Source organism: the organism of the source record quoted next, unplaced genomic scaffold (genome assembly GCF_019419815.1).
Source record: "Pyrus x bretschneideri cultivar Hongxiangsu unplaced genomic scaffold, Pyrus_bretschneideri_v1 Contig10, whole genome shotgun sequence".
Taxonomy (NCBI): domain Eukaryota; kingdom Viridiplantae; phylum Streptophyta; class Magnoliopsida; order Rosales; family Rosaceae; genus Pyrus; species Pyrus x bretschneideri.
Window position 1 is genome coordinate 4,089,756 of NW_025999391.1, and position 19,599 is coordinate 4,109,354.

The window sequence follows — 19,599 nt, forward strand, 5'->3', positions numbered from 1 at the left end:
TGGTTTCTGTTCCAACAATCGGTTTGACCCAGTCTGACTAAATTCGGTTCGGTTTAGAGGTTTAGCGGTTAGGGGGTTAGAGTTTAGGATAATTTTAAATTTCCTCATTCAAATAGAGCGTCATAGGCGATATACTTGGAAGTTTGAATTGAACTGCCAATTCGAGAAATCAGAATCGCCTAAGACTGGGGGAAGAGGTTTAGGGTTTAGGATTTGGACTCTTGAATTTGAGATTTACTGAGTTGGCGCTTCGTCTTCATCTTTTGCACACTTCAAGACAGTGCCGTTCAGGTGCGAACGTCTAACGTCCAACACCGATCTCCCTGACCAAGACCCTTCGATTCCCAGTTTTTCAGTTTCATAAAACAGCTCAGTGTTTCATACTAATATCATACAACCTTCTCTTTTTTTCTCAGTTCCTTATATCAATAAAAGGCTTCCTTTAATAGGGGATGACCATTCCCCGTTTCTATATGTAGAAATGATATACCAATGAGATCAAAATATGGATACACGCACAGAGGGAACCAGAACCGGGATTAGCTGCTTATTGGGCTTGGGACTTCCTCTTATCACGACTAAGCCGAAAAGAGATATCTGCTTGGAGAGTCAATGTGGGACCTTAAAGCAGGCAAGAAACCGATAGGCAATTTACTAATGATAGTTTGCTTACTTAGTACACTCAAAAGGACATTTTAGCTACATGTTACCTCGTTTACTCACTTTGGATAAATTGAAATCACCATTTACGAGGTGGGCACAAAGAATTCTAGCTACATAAACGATTGGAAAGCAAAGTCCTGCTCAACAGGTGAACTATTGAGCTGCATGATATTGACGCATTTAGGGTCAAAGTAAGAAATAAGATAAGTTCATTAATTGACGTGACATATATACACATCACTTGCCATATCACTTGACATAAACACGCAATCAATTATCAACTTCATTTTTCTTTCATTTAACAATGAGTCACATGAAATCCCAAAATAACAAGGGAAGCTACTTGTCATATGCCACACAACACGTTCCATGTCTCCCATCAGAATGCTTTAGGTTGTTACTAACAAATTCTAGCAATGTAGGAATCAGAAAAGGTAAACATAACATAGACAACGCATTAACTTATGGTGCTGATTACATTCTCACGCCGATCCAATCGTGCAAGCGGAATGAAACCAAACCAGCATACGCCTAACGTGAAACAACCGTAAGCATATGCCAACCATGACTTTATGAAGAATTACAGGAAGGCGTCCTTCTCGAGCAACTTTAGTACGTCGTTTTGGTTGTTCAGCTTGGCAACGTCGATCGGAGTCTTGCCATCCATGTTCTGGAGAGTGCTGCAGATTCCGGATTCCGGAAACAAAAAAGTATTGAGTAACCTAAGAGTGGGGAAAATTATAATTCATATGGAAAACTTAAAATTTTAACAAAGGGCTTACACAGCTGCGCCATTCTCAAGTAGAAGTGCCACGCATTCCTTCCTGCCATAACCGGCTGCATAATGAAGTGCGGTGTTTTTGTTCTTATCAAGAGCATCAACTCTTGCTCCAGCCTCGAGAAGAACTTGAGCACACTTCACCTGAAATGATAAAAGACACATATAAATACCTCCGTATATTAAGGTAGAAAACCATTAAAGGTACTCTATCCCCCAAACCCTTTTTCTTCATGCGCATTCAGTTTTAGCAGTAGCTCGTGCTCGTATCCGAACTGCATGATTGACCCATATGCGGAAATGCTCCACCACCCGACGATAACAAGTATCATCATGCAGAAACAAGTAAAAAGAGAGGGACTCTGAAAGATCTCATACCTCACCATATCCACATGCAAAATGTAATGCTGTCCTCCCTTCTGAATCTTCCTCATCCTTGTCAGCACCAGAGGCTAGGGCAGCTTTCAAACCCTACTTGACAGATTGAAAACTTAAGCACTTGCACATCTGCTAACTTGGACTAGACATGTCGAATACATACAAATCAAAGTTTAACACACAGGTATATTCCCTGACACCACATGCTACGAAATCAGAACTCAAGCAAGCTAACTAATAGGCCTAATTAGCATGAAGAGCCTGGGGTGAAAACCAATGAGTCTGAAAACAGAAATAAGTTTTTTTTTTTTTTTTTTTTTTTTTTTTTCTTTTTTTTTTTTAAATAGATAAACATATTTAAAAGGGTGGTGCTATCCGGGTAAGTTCTGACATTTTTCAAATACCATAATCATTCTTCAATTGCAAAATTTCTTATTAACAGCAAGATCCAACTAAATGGCACGTGAAGGGGTTAAGAGCAGACAATGGTGTATTCTACCTCCACATCACCAACACTAGCAGTTTGATGAACAATTGATTCATCTTCATTTCCAGCATCTTCAGCTTCTTCTGGTGGTTCAGCAGAAGTAGCTGCATCCCCAACTGCAAGACCCATTGCTTCTCCCAACTTCTGCAAAACATCTTTATCGTTCCAGTATCTGCAAAGCAGAATTTCCTTCTTTAGCTCACCCAAAGTTTGTACTCAATTAAACCCAATTCCAATACCATGTGTTAAAAAAGAAAAATTAAGGCTAAAGCATATAGTTCCCAACTTCCATAACAAATCTAGGATTACTAACCTCATCATAGCAGCTGGACCACCAGTTTCTATTTCTTCCAAAATAGGCTTCAAAGAAGGATCTTCTTTGATACGTGACATGCGTTCCTCAAGCTGATCTTTGTTTGATGGATTGGCGAAACTCTCAAGCATAGTATTCATAGATGGATCCTGCAGTAGAAAAATCAATAAGCTGGAAATTCAACAAATCAAACGAATTCCATTCACAGCACTAAGAATAAATCAAATATAATCACGAATGCAGAAAGACCGGATATACCTGCATCAATGCATTACCGAGGCGCTCAGCCATGGTCATGAACTGAGGATTCTGCATAACCTGTTGCATGGTGGAATAGTATTGTTGGCTATCAAACTGAGGGACACCTTCATCAACTGACACGCCTTCAAAAGTTTTCTGAAGTTGGTCTGCCATCTGATTGAATGAAGGATCTTTTGATATCTGTTCAGCTAGTTCCTTAATGCTAGGATCCTGTGCATATGACAGAGAAGACACTTGTGAGCAAGAACAACGGACTGATTGAACTTCAGAACTCAAGCTCTCAACATTAAAATTTTTAAAGTTATACTAGTATTTGAGTTTTGGATTGGTAGCACAGTTTCACCCATTTCACATCGAGGTATAATGCCCCCCATTACTAGAGAATTCAATACATTGTGAATGGATGGCATAGTGCACATTGCTCCCTGAAATTCAGCGTAAAAAAGCCTATGCGCAGCTATAGAGGTCCGAGAGAATTGGATAAATTGTACTTTTAATTTTTAATTATAATCGAAATTATTCTTCCCCCATGCTCAGTCATTCAACTGTTTTCAAACTCAAAACGTAATAGAAGCAATAACATACATTCAGCAAGCCAGTCATGGCTGAGAAATCAAAAGGATTGGGAGGAAATCCACCCTCTGGAAGTTGGAAAGGGGTAGCCCCTGGTTGTCCTGACAGTGAGTCTCCAGATGATGCCTCAGACTTGGAACTTTTGTTCTCAGTTGTTTCAGGTTTGGAGCTTTTGTTCTCTGTTGGAACTGGCTTTTCGCCTGAAAAATATAAGATGAACGTGAGAGTGGCACACTCAATAAATTCCAAAAGACATTTTCCGTCGTCTGCATTCAGTTCAAATGAAAAAAATAAAAACAAATAACAAAAGGATATGGGTAATGGTTATCCAACTAGCCAATTATCAAGCTTCACTATAAATCCGATTCCCCGCTCACCTATACGCTTAGTAATTTGGATTTTCAATTTATATATGAACGTGAGAGTGGCACACTCAACCCAAACAAACTGCTTCACCGCTCACCTATACCCTTGGTGCTATAAATCCGAATAAAAAACCAATATATAAAACTGGCTAGTGGCTACTAACCAAAGCATCCTTTGATCAATTTAAGAATCACATAAAATTAAACACCAAAATCTGCAAGAATTTTCAGCAAAACAAAGAATACTTCTGTCCCACCGTCGTACATCCTATTCCAATCCAGCTCCTAAATGTATATGTATACATATTATATATATTGTTTTAGATCAATCAAATTCAGCAGACTGATAGAAATCCAGATATGCTTGAATATCCAATCAAATCAACACACAAAAATATAATTCAACAGTTTGACGCAAAACAGCAAGCATACCAGCAGCAGCAGGCGCATCCTTCTGCGTGGAAGCCATGGGAGCACCTGAATCGACAGAGCAATCAATCACCAATCAGAAAACAAAGTTTCAAGAAAATCACACAACCGATTGGGGAAAGTGCGAAAAGGATCGAACCTAATAATCCGGATGCAGGAGGTCCTCCGCAGTACGCAAAGAAGCGAATGCTTCAGAGACTTGACGAAGGGGTAGAGAGAGAGAGAGAGAGAGAGAGAGAGAGAGAGAGAGAGAGTGGGGGAGAGAGATCCTCGCACGCTTCGCTCTGGCTGTTGTGATTTGTGAAAAATGATGAAAGTACTGTTTTTATTTATTTTATTATTTTATAGATGTATATGTCGATGAAAGTACTGTTTTTATTTATTTTATTATTTTATAGATGTATATGTCGACATATCTATATAATCTCGCTCGCTATCTATTAGTCTTATCTAGGGGTAGCTAGCAGCTCACCACAACGACTCGGTGGGCCATCTCAATCCTCATCCCCTTCCCAAAATTCCCAAATGAATGGCTCTTTCTTTGCTGTTGTTGACCAAATTACTCTTTAACCTTTTGGGCTTTACAAACATATGGCCCACTCAATTTGCTCTATTTTCTCTTTACAACTTTTGGACCTGTCAGTAGATTTAATTTTTTTACTATTTTGACTCGAATTCGATGTAACTAAGACGATATAAATCACGACCTTCAATTCAATTATCTGAATAAAATCTGAACTTGATAATCTGATTATAAATGGATCTAGATATAAATTAAAATTAGTCTAATAATAATTTGATCTCACTTAATATAACATATTATTCGATTTGTATATTTCAATTTATTTCCAGGTCTTAAATCAAATCTGATACAAACTCGTTTACAATTTACTTTAGGAGTGTCTACGTTGGTTACAATATCGTTAAATCATGTCCCAATTTCGTGGGAGTAGGTCTTAAATTCAAATTTCATACAAGATGCTTGTTGAATAAAAAAATGTTGTAGGAATGTGCCTTGCAACATGTGAGAGGCTAGACGAGCGATTGTATAATGTAGATCGTATCAATCAACATCTCACATTTCAATATACACAGTGTGATCTTGAATTCAAATCTCATTTACAAACTTTGTTGAATACAAGAAAATATTATTGTAAAAATTTGCAATGCGAGATGTGAGAGGATGAACGATTGACTGTGCATTGCATGTTGACCAACATCTCACATCTCACATTATGCAATTGCAAGAGTCATGCACCCGAGAAAACGATAAGAACATCATATAACCTAAGATGGAAGTTTTCTTGTTCACTAGAAAAGTATAAGCTTTTGTCAGCACGTTGGGAAAATGCTTTACTTTGAAGCCAAAAGGAAGAAATGTATCTTTAATAATGAGAATTCCTCCCAAATATTTCATGTAGAACTAAGAATTGTGGACTACGGACCTGAAATTCTTCTTCAATCACTAAGTCACCCTAACCCTATGGTGTTGATATTTTGTCCGTTTTCAAAATAACCAAAACAACAACAATTATAATAATAACAATAAATAAATAAATTATTTAATTAATTATACAATTAAGGCAGGCCAGGAGAACCCAAAGTCCGGCCCATATCATATTGTCATGAGTCCAAGAACTTTGTCATCTGACAGAGTCTCCCTGTTTCATGCGCCAAGACGGCAAAATCCCTTGACCAGGTAACAGCAGAATTACGAACATCCTACAGAAAAAAAAGACACAGGCTTTCCCCTCTGATAATATTGCCAACAATTTATTCAATGAATCGGAGGATATTGAGTCCGAATCCGATCCTGGGTGAGTGAAGGATGTCCCAAGCTCAAGTCTCCTACAGGTAAATTTCCCAAATTCCATTTCTGTTATCGATCTGAATCAGCTGCCATCTAGTTTCTTCATCCATTTCAATTCCTTTGACAATGTTTCATGTTAAATTGTTTATCGTCTCACTTAAATAATCCTTTTTTCATTAATTTTTTTAGTGCTTGAAATCATGTGTTTTGATTGTTGAAGATTGAATGTTTGACCTTCATCACTCTAATCTCATTGGGTCAATTGGGTTTTTCCCAACTAATATTCAGAAATTGCTTTTAAGTTTAAGTACACCTTGATCTTGTTAGTGCAATTTGATGATTGCCCAAATGTGCATGTTGTGCTAATCTTTAATTAGTTTTCTGGGTTCCTGAAACTGAAATGTACAATGCTTGATTGGTTTGCTGAAATTGGTTTGTTTTATTTTTTGAATCTGTTACAGTTGTGGTTCTTGTGCATACCCTTTGAACTTGTCGTCTGCGAATCGGTTGACCTCTGAATCTGGCATAGGCTCTAACTATCAAAAGTCCATCAAGAAAGGTTTTATTTCATTCCTTACAGTTGATCTTAGTCGGTTTACTCAGGTTGATGAGGTAAACTGTTTTCCAGTCTCTTGGGGTCGTTATCGTTCAAAGACTAAACTCTTATGCCGTAAATGTGGGGTTCATATAGGTTATGGATATGGAGAGTCTTCTGTTCTTTGTGGTTTTGACTCTCCCAACTCATCATCTACTTCATCTTGTAGAAAGTTCAATATAAAAATACGAGCTCTACAACCTTCGGAAGAGTGCTAACATGAAACCTACTTGTACTTCTAGTACTTATTCTCTTACCACCATCATGGACTTGCCTGATGATTGCCTCGTCTTTATTTTCCAATGCCTTGATTCTGGCTCTGACCGTGAGTCCTTTGGCTTGACTTGTCATCGATGTCTTCGCATTCAAAATCTTAGTCGTCGATCCTTACAATTTCAATGTTCATTCAAACAACTTGACATTTCTTCATTATCACATTCAAATACCAATGTTACCATTAGAACCTTCCATCTTCACCGGCTTCTTACCCGTTTTCAACATTTACACTCATTGTCCCTCTCTGGGTGCACAGAGCTACCTGATTCAGGCTTGTCCCACTTGGTAAATTATGGTTCACATTTGCACACCCTTAACCTGGAGTGTTGTTTAGGTATTACTGATCATGGTTTGTCTATGGTAGCTGCTGGTTGCCCCTCGTTGCAAGTTATCAGCCTTTACCGTTGCCAAATTACTGATTTGGGGTTAGAAAAGTTGGCTAGTTCTTGCTCAGTTCTAAAGGATGTGAATCTCTTGTACTGCTATTTTATTTCTGATCGTGGGCTAAGAGCTATTTCACAAGGCTGTCATCAACTTCAAGCGGTTAAGATATCACATTGTAAGGGCATAACTGGTGTTGGCTTTAATGGTTGCTCGTCAACTTTAGCTTATGTAGAAGCTGAATCGTGTAAGCTTGAGCCAGAAGGTATTTTGGGAATTTTAAGTGGGGGTGGGATTGAATATTTGAATATATCTGGTTTAATCTTGCAAAATGGTAGAAATGGTTTGGCAGCGATTGGGAGAGGATATGCCTCCCGTCTTAAAATTCTTAACCTTCGCCTTTGTAGAACTATTGGCGATGAGTCGATTGTAGCAGTTGCAGAATGTTGTCCACTACTTCAAGAATGGAACTTGGCATTGTGTCATGAGGTCAAAATAGTGGGATGGTCTTCTATCGGGATGAATTGTCACAAGTTGGAGAAGCTTCACGTCAACCGGTGTCGGAATTTATGTGATCGGGGTTTAGAGGCTTTGCGAAATGGATGCAAACAACTATCCGTTTTGTACATGAACGGTTGTCCTAAGATTACTCCAACAGCAATAGAGTTGTTCAAATGTTACAGGAGTGATGTTACCATTAAGAATGAAGAGAAAATGTGTATAGGTCCCATCTGGGAATTGAGATGATAGTGGATGAGAAAACAATTTGACTTATTTGATATGAAATTGTCTATTATTTTCTGAATATACAACTTGCTTCGTGCAAGAAATGTGAATTTTTAATTGATAATTTGTGAAATTAATTTTGTGATGAATTTCATATGGATTGGTTGTAAATTAATTATTGTGCTTGCGCTTGCCGAAAGTGACTCAATCACATATGAATCAATTAAACGTGTTGTCTCTTTGCACCTAATTTTGAATCCCCTTCCCATGGATTTAGATCAGAATTGTTTAGAATCCGACTTCCTCAAATAATTAAAAAAAAAAAAAAAAAGAGGATAATATTGATAGAAAAATAAAGATCAGGATCCTCTCCTGAGCCTACGGTGAGGATCCTCCTGAGCAAGCCTATTGGATCGTTGAAATTTTATCCAACGGCTACAAATAAGGGGCCCCACTAAAAGTTATAATAATTGTAATCGTTGAATAAAATTTCAACGATCCGATGGACTTACTCAAGAGGAACCTCACAGTAGGCTCAGGAGAGGATCCTGATCCAAAAAATAAGTCACATAAAATGTAAATATTCTTAATTCAAATAAATCTAAACTTATTATAAGCACAAAAAAAAAAAAAAAAAACACATAAAAACATAAAAAGTTTATTTTCTCAATAACATCTGTGTCAACTTCTGCGGATCATGATGCTGCTCAAAACCCTACTGAAGTTTTCATTGGGAATCTGTGTGTGGACTCGGAGGACTTCCATGGCATAGTAATACCGCTACTAGGGCATTCCGTGCAATGATACTACGCCATGTGGAGAAAAAAACATTTGTTTGCTTCGATTCTGATCACTCTTTTTCATATCAATTTTTTGAGATATTGTTTGAGAAAACAAGTCTTTTCAGATGTTCGACCTCATTTCTGATGTGATAATTCAAGGCTGTCATTAAACAACAAAATTAAGAATATATATTAGTTTGAGATCATAGTTCATGATAACTTAGTTGTCAACTAAATGCAAGGTTCCTCTTAAAAGAAACGTTTTTTAATAGTAAGCGGTGAAGAGCATTCACTCCTACAATCGAGGTTTTGCGTTTGATTCGCCCGTCGTTAGTAATACCACTTGTGTGTGTGTGTCTTTTATGTTGTCTGCATTTTAATGGTACAAAGTTCATAGACGAAAGGCTTTTTAGTTAAAATGGTTATTGAGATTTGCATAACTCTTCACTTTGATCACCGAGATTTGAAATCAATACAAGTGGTCCATGAGATTGTCCACCATCAATCATTTTGGTCCTTCCATGAATAGTTTTGTTAAATAGAGATTAAAATGACAAAACTACCCTCAGTTTAATAAACAATAGGCCAAAATGATTTGATAAAAATTAAGGGTATTTTTATCATTTTATCCTTATTTAATGGAGATTTTTCACGAAATGACCAAAATAATTGATGATGGACAATTTTAGGGACCAATTCTATCGATTTCAAATCTCAGTGATCAAAATGAGGAGTTATACAAATCTCATGGACCATTTTGGATAAAAAGCTTAGAAGAAAACTAGAGAGAAGTCCTTACTGTCTTGCAATTGAATATCTTCCAAAATATTGTGCAGACATCCTTTTAATCTATTGTTGTCTGCAGTTATGCAACGGGTGTCTTCCTGCTCAAGAAAGAAAAAGATAAACAGAAAATTTGTCACCGTACATAATTTCAATGGGGCTTATAGATCGGGCCGTTAGCGTTCACTCCTACACCCTTCTTGCATTTGATTCCCGATCTGCTAATATCATCGGTATAAAAATGCAAGAAATATTTAAGGGTGCTGAATCATGTTGATTTACCTTCCATAGTTCCAACTGAGCGATCAGAGCAGCTGCTTCAAACTGCAACTTTTGTATGTTGCATTCAAGCGTCTGAACGTACACCTTCTTCCTTTGCTTTGACTTCATAGCCGACCTCCGGTTAGTCATAATCCTACAGATTTTAAAAATTAACGTAAGCATGTCACCGGCGTTGGTTTAGAACAATTTCTAGCATTACGAGTAACAAAAATCCTCGAAAATATACCTTTTCGCAAGCTTTGGATCCCGTTGGGCGACTTCTTCAATAACTGCAGCCGTCCTTTTTTTGGTGCTGGAGATTGAGATGACATGGTCATCTTTGGAGAAAGTTGAACTTGAACCATACATTGTGTTAATGCTACCACTTCTCAAGCAATCAGAGAATTTGTAACTTGCACAAAATGCAATGGAATTCCTCAACTAGTGAAGTTGTAGTGACAGCCATTATATATATACTCTCATGGGATTTATTTCCATAAATAGGGTGGTAATAGGGTGGTAAAAATTCCAGACATTGAATAATGGCTAGGAATTGGATTTCTGTGATGTTAATGTTTTGTAATCCAGGAACTGGGGCTTATGGATTTGAGTGCTTAGTAAACAAGGAAATATGTTCATACTCGTTTCCAAGCTTCTAATCCACGATCTAAACGGACCCAAAATGGAAGAAATTAGGTCAGTGCACTATACCGAAATTCACATTTCTGAATAACTCTAGATGGGATATTGTGATGTACATGAGAATTGGTTAATGGAGCACCTGATGTCTTATGTTTGATTCATTCCCCCAATATCGCTTGTATAGAAACATAAAAACCGATTAATAGAATTTCCTCTTCCACCGGATGTCCTACGTTCGATTCATTCCTCTAATACCACTTGCATAGAAACATAAACACCGATTAATACCATTTCCTCATGCAGCCGATGTCCTATATTTGATTCATTCCCCAATATTACTTGTGTACAAATATAAAAATTGATTAATACCATTTCCTGATGCAGCCGATGTTCTACATTTGATTCATTCCCCCATTATCGCTTGCATAGAAATATAAAAACCAATTAAAGCATTTTCTCTTGCACTCATTGTCCTACATTTGATTCATTTCCCCCAATATTACTTGTATAGAAACATAAAAACCGTTTAATAGCATTTCCTCTTGCACTCGTTGTGCTACATTTGATTCATTTCCCATAATATCGTTTGTATAGAACATAAAAACTGATTAAAAGCATTTCCTCTTGCACCCGATGTCCTATATTTGATTCATTTCCCCAATATCGCTAGACTTCAGAAATATGGAAAACCGATTAATAGCCTTTCCTCTTCCACTTGTTGTCCTACATTTGATTCATTTCCCTAATATCGCTTGTAAAGAAACAATGTCCTATGTTTGATTCATTCCCCAATATCAAATATAAAAACCAATTAAGGTCATCTCCAACCGAAGGGTCCAGAGGACAAGAGGGCCGAAAATAGCCCGAAAACCGTCTTCAATCGAGGGCTAGGCCAGAAAATATAGCTTTTCTATTGATTATAACCGATAGGATTACTTAAAAAAAAATTTGAATACAACGGCTAGTCAACAAGCCGTTGTATTCAATATTTTTTTTTTTTTGGGTTTTTTGGGCCAATTTTTTTTTTTAAATTCTTAAATTTTTTTTTCTTCTTATAAATACCTAAACCATTCATTAAATTTAAATTCTAATGTTTTTGGTTTTTTGGGCTAGTTATCGTTGTAGTTTTTAAATTTAAGTTGTTGAATTTGAATTTAAGTTGTTGTAGTTTTTAAATTTAAATAATAAATTATGTTTGGCCCTATGGCCCTCGGTTGGAGACAGTTTTTCGTGACAGGGCTAAAACGAGCCTTATGGCCCTCTGACCCTCAGTTGGAGGCGGAGGCAAATATGACCCTGTACTGTTCATTAAAATATTAATATCTTGTAGAATCTTGAAGGGCAGAGGGCTAAAACGAGCCATCTGGCCAGCCATCGGTTGGAGATGGCCTAATAACATTTCCTGTTGCACCTGGCAATGGCTTTTAAAGCAATATCTAGCTTACTGAATCATTTACTTTTAAAATATATCCATCACCCTTATCACTTTGTATGATATCACAATATTGTACAAAATTTTAATCTCCCTGAATTGGTTGTTATTAATCATACCATAATGAAAAGAAAAAAATAACGAAACCGGCAAGTATAGAACGAGTTGGCGTGCCCATTGTCAAGAAAGATTTCATCGGAAAGAGATGAAATCTTGCCGTTGAAATTTCGAAGGAAGATATTTTCCATCAGAGTTTTCATGACGAATTTATCGACTAATAACTCTTTTTTAAAAGCCCTTTGCCGAAATAATGTAAGAATTTTTTTTATTTTTTATATTTTGTTTGCTGTGGTGTTCTAATTTTTTCATCAAATATGTAAAACCAGATTAAACTGACCTTCAAATTCATGGTCTGATAAATTAAAAGTTTCTAATTACAGTACCTAATTAGTAATTAATTAAAAAAAAAGTGCTCCCCACAAACACTCTTTATTTTCTAAGCCACAATCTCAACTCCAAAATAAAAGCAGTAACAAATAAGATAGCAATAACAACACCATAGCTAGCACTCCATCCCTTCCCTTTTTCTCCCAAATGGATTCCATAGAAAACATTTGCTACTGCAAATATGATCAGAATCCTTCCCACTCCTTGATGGTACCAATTCCAGTACTTTCGAACCTTTGATTCCTTCTCCGGTCGAACCAAAAGAGCCATAACCTAAAAACGAAACGAACCAAATCAAAAGAGAACAATGCTTACACAATAAACCACTTCTTTATATTTAATAATAAACCCTTCGCTTTTCGTATTTAATATTAACATTCTTGAAGTGACACAAATTATTTTACATCAGCATGATAACGTGGCACAGCCGGAGTATATGTAATTAGGTTAAGGAAGAAAAGGAACAAAAGAATGGGGACGAATTACCTGAAGGCAACCGAGGACAAGAACGAAGATACCAAGAGATTTGTGGGTGGAGACATCAGCATTGAGCTTATTGTTCAAGACAAATCCACATAGAACACCTATTATTCCGAATATAAATCCAAATGATTGAATGAAACTATGAAGATAAAACCAAAGTGGATCATATGGCTTTAGGTAACGAGCAATTATTACTCCAATTATCATCAAAATGCCCCATCCTAGCATGTTTAGTACTCCATGGCTCTTTCTTAGTCTCGAGTATGGACTCTCTGAGCTCGATTTACTTTGACCTGTTTCAAAATTTCACAAAACGAAAGAAACGCTTATATTGCTAGATTGTGAATTTGAACTACACATTCAAACAACAATCAACATGACCAATAACATGGATTCATAGTCTGACAACGTAAACATCTTACGTTGCCGGACAAACGGAGATTTAAGAAGAGAATGTTTTGCTTTTATATTACGATTAATTTGAAGTACAAGACAAAGCTAGGTAATAGATCAATTTATACGAAATTATTTATGTGGTACATGTTCACAAGGTTCCAAATAAAACAAGAAGCAGACAGGAAGTTGTTTTCAATGTTCCACATCAAAATTGAAGCTCATGTTAGGGTAATTAAGCATCGGAATTTGCTCAACTCCTCATGTCCCTCCACACCAACAAAAAATGAAAAGACCTCTAAAAGCAAGCTCAACAAAGAAAGTCTCTACAAGGGTCTCAAAAGAGATTTTCGCTCTCTACACTTAAGAGAAATTTTACATACGACCAACCATTTGCTGATTCTCTCACAAAAAGTGGGGACATATGTAAAATAGATGATAACTTAATAAAGGGGCCAAAGTGTTGTGTGTGTGGTCATATGAGTCAGGTGGTCTGGTAGTAGAACTCTAGAATTGTCCCTATTTTAGGGTCTCTAAATTTGTGTCTTCATAAGTTTTGTGTGCTAGTTTAATTATACAATCCCCATTGACTTTACTCTAACACTTTGATTAACATAGGTCAATGTAAAGCTAACTCAAACGGTTAGTTGCATTCACTTTTACATTTGAAGTTCTGCATTTGATTTCCCTTTCTCTTATATCGCTAAAAATTTAAAAGTCAACCTTGTTTTGGTTTCAGTTGTACTCACCTGTGATATAGTTTACGGATGTGGAGACCTTGTCACTGTGCTCGGTCAATCTGTAGTTTGGAGCCACAGGCAGCAACCCATCTGGCCCAACAGCGTATAAGAGCCTTGATAGTGGCTGGTTGGTCTCCAATTGGAACCCTAGGTAGGTTCTGTTGGACTGGGATGTAAATAAGGAAAAGTTGCTTCCAATTTGAAGGCTCCCCTTGTTGGGCTCCACAAGGTTAGGTGAGGTCCCACCCAAGTAATACGGCTTGATCTCTCCTCCTGTTGGGGACATCCACCCCACAATTGCACTGGACCCCACCATCTGGCCATTGCTTGAGAACCCAATTGCAATGTATGAATTTGCAGCTGGTGCTGAGAGGACAAAGGTCCATAGGTTTGATGAGGTCTGTGAGTACTGCAAAAATAAGAGAGATTTTCATACATGATTTTGATCATTGGATGTGATTGAGATTAATATCATAATGTATAGAGCTTTTGGATGGGACGTAACGGACAAGTTGAGAAAATCTCAATTGACTTAACAAGGCGATCAAAGTTTCAATAAAACTAAGTATATGTATAGAGTTTTTGGATGTGATGTTTGTTTTTTTTTTTTTTTTTTAAACAGACAGACATATTGAGAAAATTTCAGTTGATCGAAGTTCAATAAAATGGTGCATAAGTGAGATTTTCTCGACATGCACAAACCTTGAGTAAAGAGAATCCTTGCGTGTATCTATGTATGTATGAATGAATGATGGAAGAGATGCGGTTGACTTACTCTGAGGATGTAGTTGTGAGCATCCCAAACAGCAAGGCAATTGAGGGAAGCTGCATCAAATGGCAGATTGACATTCTGCAGGTTAAGAGTTGAGCTGCAGGAATCTGTTTGTGAATTCACAGTGGCTGATAAGCCAAAGATGAAGACGATGATGAAACCTATGAATGCCTTCATCTCTCTCCTCTTTTTTCTGTTTCTCTCTCTAGTTCTAGGTGGGTGAAGAAAACAGGTAAAGTAGTGGTGTGATCGTACGAATGTTTGAGTAGATGTATATACCTGGAAGAAGTTGACAAATGATTCAATATTGCAATGGGAGTTGATAAGAATAATATGCAGCTGTTGTAATCAACATGCCATATACTTTGGGCTCTCAGAACAATTATTTTTTAAGCAAAAAAAGTAACCTATATGAAATGTAAGCATTAGGTGAGCCGCATGACCTAGCTTTGTTCTCATTCACCAAAGACCAAACTACTGCTTTCCAAGCACGCACTTCAGATTTGTGACATATGGAAGAATATGGGTTGTTTCAAAGCTTATATTAAAAATCAGACAAATAATGATTTTCGCATTTCAGTTTTCTTCTTTTGCAGTCCTCCACTTGTCCTTGTTACTTGACCTTTTTTGATTTACCCTATCAAGGAAAACGATATGGAAGGTCTAAAAGCATAAAAAGCACTTTCAAATAATCGAAAACATTTGACACGAAAAGTTAGAAGTGCTTTCAGTAAACATTTTCTAGTGCTTTAGAGGTGTTTGTAGGAATCACTATAGCTTCTAAGAGAATCTCAAGCGTTTCAATCAAAAAACGCGTATCAACGGAAGTGTTTTTCCCAAATGAACCTACTAAGATCAAAGAAGGTAAAATGGATTTCGTGTAACTTTAAATCGTCCAAAGGTCTGGTCAACCAGAGCATTTGGTAAATGGGGCATACCTGGACCTACAGTTTAGGGTTTGGACCAAGACATACAGCCAATCTAAAAACCTTTTCTTGATCTGTTGTGGCTTATCTTTTTCTAATAGAAAGAGCTCACTTTGTGAAGACCAACTTTCTTGATTTGCTCTTTGCAATTATGTTACGGGGGCTACAGCCGGCAGCAGTAAAGTACAAAGCAAGAATATATGGGCGGCTGAACCACCTCCACCTCCGTCGGGGAGAGAGAGAGAGAGAGAGAGTTTAATAAGTTGCATCCTAAGAATTTAGCACTTTTTATTTTGGGTTCTGAATTTACATTGCATTCTGGCATAATTCTGAAAGAGCAATGCTATGCAAAGCATTCCCAACTTTTGGGGTCTGAATTTACACCATCACTGTAGCATACAGATGGACTGAGTTTCGTAGCTTTGCTCAAGAAATAAACTTAAATGAATTGATCAATGTACAACATGTCGACCTCTGCCAAGATCTTAGAACATCACCATCAGGCACTTGAAATCTCAGTTTCACCACCGCCGAGCCCTGAGCATAGAGAAAAAGTGAATTATCTACAGCCCTAAAACAATATTTAATAGCATATTATGCTAGAATGAATGTTGGATGACAAATTTATTCAAGAACTGTTGAGTGATGATTAAGGTTCAAAATTATGAATTCACGAATGTACGCCCCCAATGGCCTGGAGATGAACATGAGATCGACTATCATATGTTTAGGCTTTCGTTATATTGTATGTTAAGAATGTTTTTTTGAAAGCCCTAAAGGACAGGCAGCTGATAGAAGCATGACGATATGAAAGTTAAGAAAACCCAAAACCCCAGCAAGCACAAACATTTTAATCCCCAACGGCGATCCTTTTGAATCCAGATTACCAGATTTGTTGCAAGTAAGAAAGCCATCCACATCACGCTATCCGCAAATAATGAACATTTCAAACCAAATTTAAATCTGGAATTCGAAAGAAAAATGGCAGCCCTACGCTGTACAAATAAATCTACTTTCAGATAACTATGGGTTAAAGAAAGTTACCCAATGATGCATATGCTGGTATGCTGACAAAACTGGGACATGAGCTACTTGAAGCTAACTTGTCACTTAGACTGCCAGATCCAACCAGACAATCCCGAGGCTGCAGTAGCATAAAAAAAATCAGAATACATGAGAAAATCTCTGCACATAATAAAAGACCATAATGAAAGTAGACCATGGAATTCCTCATTAATGCCCATCTAAACATAATCTCCATTGTCCAATATGTTACTAGTTTTCAACATTTTTAGGAAACGACCTAATTCAATTGTTGAAACTCCAGTCACAAATGCCTGAAGTAAAATACGCCGGAAAGATGTATAACCCTCTCCCATCAAAACAACAGAAATTAACTCCCGACGTACAAGTGTATATTTTCTTTGATTCAGTTAAATATAGGATCTAAATGAACTCTAGATAGGAGGCAAACCTGGAAATCCTTGTAGAAGCATAGATGAAGTTCCTCCACGGCCCCTTTTTTGCAAACCAACCTCGGGGTTGCCCGGAAAGCATTCTGAATAGCAGAAACAATGCCTCCAAGAGGATATTTTTCAGTATTGGATGGTACATATCCTGCTTCATTCAGGATTTGCTGAGGACAGGGAAAGGAAACTACCATTACACACCAAATACATAAAATGGACATACTCCAAATTAAACCAATTTTCTATTAAGAACCAAAAAATAATGGGTATGAATGAATTAACAAATGATGGACAGCCAAGTATGAATACATGGCAGTGATAGTGTTAATATACAAAATAGCCATTTCTCTAGAACTTACAGTGACATTGTACTTAAAATAGACATTGAGGGTTGTCAAAAAGTAATTGTATTCATCTCCAACTACTGGAGAGGAGCAAGTCCCGTGCTTCTCTGCAAGAAACAATGATAATGAACGCAGGAATCAGAACTTGCAAAAGTGATGCATGCCAAGAAAAAAAGGTCATTGCTTGTAGGTCTGTACTCAACCTAATTATGGCTAATAAGACTCATTTGGCAATTTTTTTTAAAAGCAAAGGCTACAGACAAACAACTGACTTTCATTATTAAGCAGCAAAGGGCAAAAGCCAAAGATGCTTACCCCACTGCCATTGTAATACCATGCAATTCAGTCATCACGGAAACATAAGAATGAAGAATAGTTAGCTCAAAGTAAGGGTCATCTAGAATTGGAGAAGAAATTAAGTCCACAATCAATGATCACCTCATGTCCCCAAAATGATCCTTTTCCACCACGGCAGGATGATGGTTTACCACAGCTTAAAGACGGCCAGTATTTATCTAAAGCATCGTGCAATGTTGAGATCTACACAGTAGATAAAGAGATAGTGGTGAGATTTACGGACCGCCACTACAAGAGACATTTAAAATGAAAATTTAAACATTTCTGTTTAAGCACCATAGTTGAAGATAAGGCGACATTAGTGTGGGTACTATATTCGAGTTAATCAGTATTCATTACATATTTCTCATGCGCTAAAAGAAAATCTTTCTTTTGCGGAGTTCCCGATTCCTTTATGTGAGCAAATAGAGTCTCAAAAATATTCACAACCCACAAACCATGTAGACACGAAATAAGAAATACACACCTCTTTATCATCAAAGGTTTTCTGTGTGCAACAGGCAGGCCAGGTTCCATCATTGTAGTCAGGCCACAATCCATCTGCCAGTCACACATTAAACGCCGGTTAGCATATCTCCCACACGTATAAATAAAGCATCAAACAACAGTCAATGGATAAAATACGGGTTGGACGACTTTGATCGTACATATTTGTGCCTTCTGAATTCCCAATTAAAGAAATTAGCTTCCAACAATATGAACCAACATGCCCTAATCAAAATATTTGAACTTCAACTGAAAAGTCAACTTAACTCATGCTTTTCATCTGTGCATTACACAATATTATACAAAAGCTTAATACTTACGGATTGTAAACATCGTTGGAGCATTTGAGCTGAAACAAGAAAAACCCAAAAGTAGAAAATCAACTCAGAAAGCTCAACCTAATTTACCAAATTAAAATCAACCAAAACGAAAAAAAAAAATATCAATCTTTTTGAAATTAATAGTTAAAATAACGAAAAGATTATGAACCCGCGGCAGCAAGCATTGGAGGAGCAACAATGGCGGGTGCGCTGACAGAAAGTGCCAGGCCATTGCAGGGCCAAGTTGAAGTAATCGAACTCCCTCTGCCCTCCTCCTCCTCTGCTTCCGATTTCGATTCCGATTCCGGCTGGCTTGGCGTCGATCAGGCACAGAGAAGCGGCCACCGCAATCAGTGCTACTGCAGAGGCGAATTGAGCAGAGAGAATAGCCATTTTTGAAGAGATGGGAGAGCTTGTTTGATTTTCGGAGCGTCTGGTGTGATTTATAGGGGCGGTTAAGGGTAGATTCGTCAGGTTACTTGGGCAGTTGGGCGAACGGGAAAAAGCCCCGAATGGGCACGCTTTCTCCAATCATTGTGTAAGTTGTAACGGACGTTAATGGAATTTGCTTTGTTTTATATTTCTTTTTGCATTTGTTTTGGAGTTATTTTTGTAAAGGAATAAAAAGATATTCTTTGTTATATTCTCGTGTTTCAAGTTTCATATGACCATATTTATGAACATAAAATATAAAACTTGAAATCGTAGACTGATTTATAGTTTTATCTTGTTTTTATAGTATTCATGGTTTTGGAAATTTGGAATGTAAGGTTAGGATTCAAGTTTAGAAAATGGGAATGACTCTTTAGTTTGAACTTGAATCTTTAATTGACGATTTAAAGCTTGAAGTTTGTGTTTCGGTGGGGCTCTAAATTATGTGCGGGTCGATAAATTAGTCCCATGTTCTAATTTTACGTGACAATTATA

The 19,599-nt window shown here is 37.2% G+C and overlaps 5 protein-coding genes across 5 annotated transcripts; 1 reads left to right on the forward strand and 4 right to left on the reverse strand.

Annotated features, from left to right (window-relative positions):
* Positions 1-937: 937 nt before the first annotated feature.
* LOC103949534 (ankyrin repeat domain-containing protein 2B) lies at positions 938-4,548 on the reverse strand. Its single transcript, XM_048566249.1, has 9 exons — positions 4,387-4,548; positions 4,251-4,295; positions 3,466-3,653; positions 2,878-3,090; positions 2,620-2,768; positions 2,319-2,478; positions 1,820-1,912; positions 1,446-1,585; positions 938-1,343 (listed from the first exon to the last, which is right to left on the reverse strand). The coding sequence occupies exons 2-9, from the start codon at positions 4,285-4,287 to the stop codon at positions 1,244-1,246; spliced, it is 1,080 nt and encodes a 359-aa protein (XP_048422206.1). The 5' UTR covers positions 4,288-4,295; positions 4,387-4,548; the 3' UTR covers positions 938-1,243.
* A 1,394-nt stretch (positions 4,549-5,942) lies between these two features.
* Positions 5,943-8,184, forward strand: LOC103949537 (F-box/LRR-repeat protein 12). The gene is made up of 2 exons (XM_009360654.3): positions 5,943-6,101; positions 6,519-8,184. Exon 2 carries the CDS (start codon positions 6,872-6,874, stop codon positions 8,054-8,056), a length of 1,185 nt encoding a protein of 394 aa, XP_009358929.2. The 5' UTR covers positions 5,943-6,101; positions 6,519-6,871; the 3' UTR covers positions 8,057-8,184.
* Positions 8,185-9,587: 1,403 nt separating this feature from the next.
* On the reverse strand, positions 9,588-10,230 carry LOC103949615 (probable transcription factor PosF21). Its single transcript, XM_009360722.2, has 3 exons — positions 10,109-10,230; positions 9,883-10,015; positions 9,588-9,701 (listed from the first exon to the last, which is right to left on the reverse strand). Exons 1-3 carry the CDS (start codon positions 10,228-10,230, stop codon positions 9,588-9,590), a joined length of 369 nt encoding a protein of 122 aa, XP_009358997.1.
* Positions 10,231-12,310: 2,080 nt separating this feature from the next.
* LOC103949616 (cytochrome b561 and DOMON domain-containing protein At3g07570) lies at positions 12,311-15,814 on the reverse strand. Its single transcript, XM_009360724.3, has 4 exons — positions 14,774-15,814; positions 14,008-14,407; positions 12,869-13,158; positions 12,311-12,655 (listed from the first exon to the last, which is right to left on the reverse strand). The coding sequence occupies exons 1-4, from the start codon at positions 14,945-14,947 to the stop codon at positions 12,425-12,427; spliced, it is 1,095 nt and encodes a 364-aa protein (XP_009358999.2). The 5' UTR covers positions 14,948-15,814; the 3' UTR covers positions 12,311-12,424.
* A 136-nt stretch (positions 15,815-15,950) lies between these two features.
* Positions 15,951-19,197, reverse strand: LOC125469197 (ribonuclease 2-like). The gene is made up of 9 exons (XM_048566263.1): positions 18,842-19,197; positions 18,673-18,701; positions 18,333-18,406; positions 17,948-18,049; positions 17,825-17,828; positions 17,525-17,616; positions 17,171-17,332; positions 16,741-16,840; positions 15,951-16,233 (listed from the first exon to the last, which is right to left on the reverse strand). Exons 1-9 carry the CDS (start codon positions 19,063-19,065, stop codon positions 16,196-16,198), a joined length of 825 nt encoding a protein of 274 aa, XP_048422220.1. The 5' UTR covers positions 19,066-19,197; the 3' UTR covers positions 15,951-16,195.
* Positions 19,198-19,599: the final 402 nt, after the last annotated feature.

What these genes read in the sequence shown, in the direction of transcription:
- LOC103949615 (XM_009360722.2), bottom strand. Translation starts at nt 10,230, where the DNA reads ATGTATGGTTCAAGTTCAACTTTCTCCAAAGATGACCATGTCATCTCA. An exon ending in GATCCAAAGCTTGCGAAAAG is followed by an intron (nt 10,016 to 10,108) that starts GTATATTTTCGA and finishes TAAAATCTGTAG; the next exon opens with GATTATGACTAACCGGAGGT. An exon ending in CTCAGTTGGAACTATGGAAG is followed by an intron (nt 9,702 to 9,882) that starts GTAAATCAACAT and finishes TTTCTTGAGCAG; the next exon opens with GAAGACACCCGTTGCATAAC.
- LOC103949534 (XM_048566249.1), bottom strand. Translation starts at nt 4,287, where the DNA reads ATGGCTTCCACGCAGAAGGATGCGCCTGCTGCTGCTG. An exon ending in GGATGCGCCTGCTGCTGCTG is followed by an intron (nt 3,654 to 4,250) that starts GTATGCTTGCTG and finishes TATATTTTTCAG; the next exon opens with GCGAAAAGCCAGTTCCAACA. An exon ending in GGTCCAGCTGCTATGATGAG is followed by an intron (nt 2,479 to 2,619) that starts GTTAGTAATCCT and finishes TCTGCTTTGCAG; the next exon opens with ATACTGGAACGATAAAGATG.
- LOC103949537 (XM_009360654.3), top strand. Translation starts at nt 6,872, where the DNA reads ATGAAACCTACTTGTACTTCTAGTACTTATTCTCTTACCACCATCATG.
- LOC125469197 (XM_048566263.1), bottom strand. Translation starts at nt 19,065, where the DNA reads ATGGCTATTCTCTCTGCTCAATTCGCCTCTGCAGTAGCACTGATTGCG. An exon ending in TCCAACGATGTTTACAATCC is followed by an intron (nt 18,407 to 18,672) that starts GTAAGTATTAAG and finishes TGTGACTGGCAG; the next exon opens with ATGGATTGTGGCCTGACTAC. An exon ending in GCTTCTACAAGGATTTCCAG is followed by an intron (nt 16,841 to 17,170) that starts GTTTGCCTCCTA and finishes ATGCTACTGCAG; the next exon opens with CCTCGGGATTGTCTGGTTGG.
- LOC103949616 (XM_009360724.3), bottom strand. Translation starts at nt 14,947, where the DNA reads ATGAAGGCATTCATAGGTTTCATCATCGTCTTCATCTTTGGCTTATCA. An exon ending in CTCACAACTACATCCTCAGA is followed by an intron (nt 14,408 to 14,773) that starts GTAAGTCAACCG and finishes TTATTTTTGCAG; the next exon opens with TACTCACAGACCTCATCAAA. An exon ending in ATCCGTAAACTATATCACAG is followed by an intron (nt 13,159 to 14,007) that starts GTGAGTACAACT and finishes ATTTTGAAACAG; the next exon opens with GTCAAAGTAAATCGAGCTCA.